Source organism: Eurypyga helias, unplaced genomic scaffold (genome assembly GCF_000690775.1).
Source record: "Eurypyga helias isolate BGI_N326 unplaced genomic scaffold, ASM69077v1 scaffold27333, whole genome shotgun sequence".
Lineage (NCBI taxonomy): Eukaryota > Metazoa > Chordata > Aves > Eurypygiformes > Eurypygidae > Eurypyga > Eurypyga helias.
Window position 1 is genome coordinate 1336 of NW_010240964.1, and position 3793 is coordinate 5128.

At 49.2% G+C, this 3793-nt stretch overlaps 2 protein-coding genes across 2 annotated transcripts in view; one reads left to right on the top strand and one right to left on the bottom strand.

The window, feature by feature from the left end:
* The window catches only part of FTH1 (ferritin, heavy polypeptide 1), a gene marked incomplete at its 5' end in the record, with an annotated part of 1482 nt that extends 1110 nt beyond the window's left edge, over positions 1-372 (top strand). Inside the window, one exon of the mRNA XM_010148612.1 lies at positions 29-372. Within this exon, the coding sequence (XP_010146914.1) occupies positions 29-193 (165 nt within the window). The remainder of the gene's footprint in view (positions 1-28) is intronic.
* A 1497-nt stretch (positions 373-1869) lies between these two features.
* Positions 1870-3588, bottom strand: LOC104507364 (the record flags this gene model as incomplete). Its single annotated transcript, XM_010148613.1, has 2 exons — positions 1870-3067; positions 3437-3588. Coding segments are annotated over 2 exons (1350 nt in total), but the record flags the coding sequence as incomplete, so codon positions are not given.
* Positions 3589-3793: the final 205 nt, after the last annotated feature.

A 3793-nucleotide genomic window follows, 5' to 3' on the forward strand; every position in this document is an offset into this window, starting at 1 on the left:
TCAATTTAAACTCTTGTCTCCCTTTCAGTTGTGTGACTTCATTGAGACTCACTACCTGGATGAACAGGTGAAAGCCATCAAAGAGCTGGGTGACCATGTGACCAACCTGCGGAAGATGGGGGCACCAAAATATGGCATGGCAGAGTACCTCTTTGACAAGCATACTCTTGGGGACAGTGACAATGAGAGCTGAAGTCTTGCCAAGAGCCACCCTGTGGGTTCAGTGGAACTCCTACTTTACTGTCCAGCCATGCATGCATCTTCAGCTATCTAGATAAGCAGTTCTCATACTCTGTACCAAATATCAGCCCTCTTTTCTCTTGTGTTTTGTGCATTGCCCTCCATCCAATAAAGTGACTTGGTTCAAGTTGGCTCTTTGTTTCTCTTGAGGGTTAGGCCTGTACTTGCAGGATTGTGCTCCACAGTCTGTGATAGTCATCTCAAGTAGGGTATGGATGAAGGAATATATTGGAGTGATCAGGTTTTACTGGCCTAGTGTGTTTATAAAAATGGCTCTCTGCCAATCCAGTGGGATCTCCTGCAGGACTTGCTCAGTGACCAAAGTTGGGTCTTAAATGCCTTTGCCACCTAAGCTGTTGCTGTAATAAATGCTCAAGGGAAGGAAGGCTTGGGTGTCTGGGCTTGCTGAATCTGTCCTTGTGCATTCAGGTGAGGCTACTCATGGGGTTTTAATGCTTCACTGAGCATTGTGCCTAACAAATGGCAGTAGTGTATGGAGAACATACATGGAGAATCAGCTTCAGAGCTGTATACTGTTGTCAGGCTGGACTGGAACTGCCTGAAGGACATGGTGTCTGGAGCTGCAGTGGGCAATGGTGACATCTGCCTGGGTGTAGCAGCTGTATTCAGGAGGCAGAGGGGGGTTGGCAGCTCTTGCGAGGGTGTTGGGAGGAGATGGGGGAGGTAGATGAAACTCATCATGTGCACCCATGTGATACAGGAGACTTCTTGTTTTAGACTACACAAGTAGGAGAACAGGTTTCTATAAATTCCTATTGTTGCATGGAAACAAAAATGAGGGAATAAAATGGATGGTCCTGGACTTCAGCCTTTCTTTTATTTTCTTTTTGGAAGACAGTAAGACGTAGCGCTCTATGCTGTCTGCTACCATCCAGGTGGCCATTTCTCTGAGCTCTGTCAAATCGGTGGCAGATGTGATGTGGAACTCTAAAAGGAAGCAGTGTGCTTGGCATGTACCATGGACTGCAGCCACCTGTTCTGCTGGGCACTTGCCCTGCTTTATCCTGTTACTTTTCCAGTACTGGAAAACACCAGCTAGACAAGACTTCAGGAAGTGTTAGGGGTCTGCATTGCAAGTGATGTGACTTGCTTCTGACCCTCTCCCTGGAGTATCTTCGTCAGTAGCGCAAGTCCTGCCTGAGACTTGTAATGGGTCTTGTGACAGATGTTGATACAAAACCCAAGTTTCAATTCTTTCTGTGATGAGGAAGTGGGAAGTATGCTGATGAGCTATATTCTGCTTCTGTTTTGGGTTATGCCTGCATTTTGTGTTCCTCAGGCTGGTACCTGCTGAGCTACTGCTCTGCTGTTAACTATCCGTAATACTTAACTCTCCAAGTCTTACTTGTTCTTTTGCTACAGACTAAAAGGGTTTTTGTTTTGTTATTGTCACAATACTGAAGTTGCACCTGCTACTGTACCTGAGGGCAATAACAGGGTGTCCCTAGCGCTGGCTTTAGTTAGGGCTGGGCTCTAGTTGCCTGCCCCAGCAGTAGGTGCTTTGGCTGCCCTGCCCTTCTGTTTGGGTGAGTGCCAGGTGTAAAGGTGCTGTAACATCACTAATGTGGCAGGTATCTCAACAGAACCATGTGTGCCTCGTGGTCTCCTCTAGCTGTACCGATCTATCTGTTCTTCACATGTGCTTTCGCTGGTCTCCGTGATCACCTCCATCAGCCCCACGTAGTCACCTTCAGCTAGAGAGATGCCAGAGTCATTGGGGGATGGATTCTCTGCTCGTCTTGCTGCTTTTGTAGCAGGAGTATTAGTGCTTCCATTTCCAGTATCTCTTGTGGTCCTGGAAACCTCTCCTGAATACTGGTCTGGAGCACTGGCTGTATCTTCTAAACCTGGGCTGTGAGCCTCGGGGCCCATGTTCCCCATGTGGGATCTCTCCAGCACTGGAGATGTTACGGGAGTGAATGAGAAGCAGAGGGAGGTGTTTCCTCCAGGGGTTTTGTTACTGGGGGTGTGAAAGGCACTTGAATGCTCAGAATTGGGGGTGGCTGATGCTGTGTTCTCCAGGGTTAGCCAGAGTGGGTGGGAACCCTTCAAGCTCTTCAGACTCTTGAAGCTACCCTGCTTCTCAAGGTCTGGGGACTCTGCCGAGAAGGGGAATTTAGGGCTGTCTGATGATGTGGTCTGAGCTTCTAAACTGCCTGCGGGGGCAGCTTCTCTGCTTTTACTGTTAGAGTTGCTCTTTTCTTCTGCTGTTACCACCAGTGAGTCAGGACCTTTGCTCCTATCTGTTGGCCAAATAAATGTTTCTTTTGCACCTGAGCCAAGGGAGGTCTGGCTCTTACACGTATCACTGACCCTGGAAGGCGAGGAGTTGACAATGACGTCCCTAAGAGAAGTTGAGCATGCGGCGATGCTGGAGAGTGCGGGTGGCTTCTTACGGCCTTGGCGTCTAGAAGGGAAAATCATGGGGACAGAGCTGATCGGTGTCTGTGGAGCACTGTAGAAACCCGGTCTTTCATAAAATGGGGTTGACATGAAGGCATCAAACTCCCTTAGTTTTCCATCTTCGCTGTCCCACTGCTCCTGTGAGCTGGAGTCTCCTCTTGGCTGATTGATGCTGCAAGGGCTTCCAGACTTGCCCGTGTCTTGGTATGCATAATGGGGGAAGGGGGATGTGGGGTCTCCTCGCCTGCGCAGCAGGTTCATCCGGGAAGAGGACCTGGAGAAGCTTGGTGACTGGACGCCAAGGAGACGGCCCAGGTGTCCTAGTAATGGTGTGGAGTGGTTTGCCTCCTCGTTCTCTTTGATTTGCTCCAGGGGCTGGAACTCCATCTCTTCTTTCTGCATGCTGGGGAAAGGCAAAACAGGCTGTTACACAGCCACAGGAGGAGGTGGTTTCTGGTTGAGAGACTGGCAGCAGAGGGGCTGCTGCTGCCCGTGGCAAACCTCTCGCTTCTTGTATTGCCATTAGATATGTGTTAGGGCCTCCACAATGGGGATGCTTATAGTAGAGGGAGGGGGGGCATGAGGTCAGAGGTATCTTTTTCCATGGAGGATGTTGGCTATCATCTTTGGATGAGGCTAAAAGTATCTCTGAGCAAGATTTCACAGACTATGGATAAAGGTATACTGCTCACTCTTACCTGTCAAGTATAATGTAATTCACAAGACCTGATCCAAGGTGTGAATGTGGACTGTTCTGACTGGTTGCACTTACCTGATATCAAAAGTTGAGCCAAGGAAGGATGGGCGCTTGTACTCAGCAGTGGCTGCGGTGTAGGGTGGCTGGGGATCAGGTTCATTCCAGTATAGATCCTTCTCCAGAATGGGCAAATTCTGATGCATCTCATCCACTGCCATAAGGGAGACCTGTAGGGGACAGCAGCAACGTCATACGGGGTGAGCAGCCTTACGTGTGTCTATTATCGGTGGACAAAGGAATGCAGGGCAGGAGGAAGCTATGTAGCAAAGAAGCGAGGCAAGTGGCTGGGTTTCCGGTGTGGTTTCCTGTCACTTGGGTTGTTTTTCACATGGAGACATTTGATTAATCCACTCTCCATAATCTTTGAGAAGT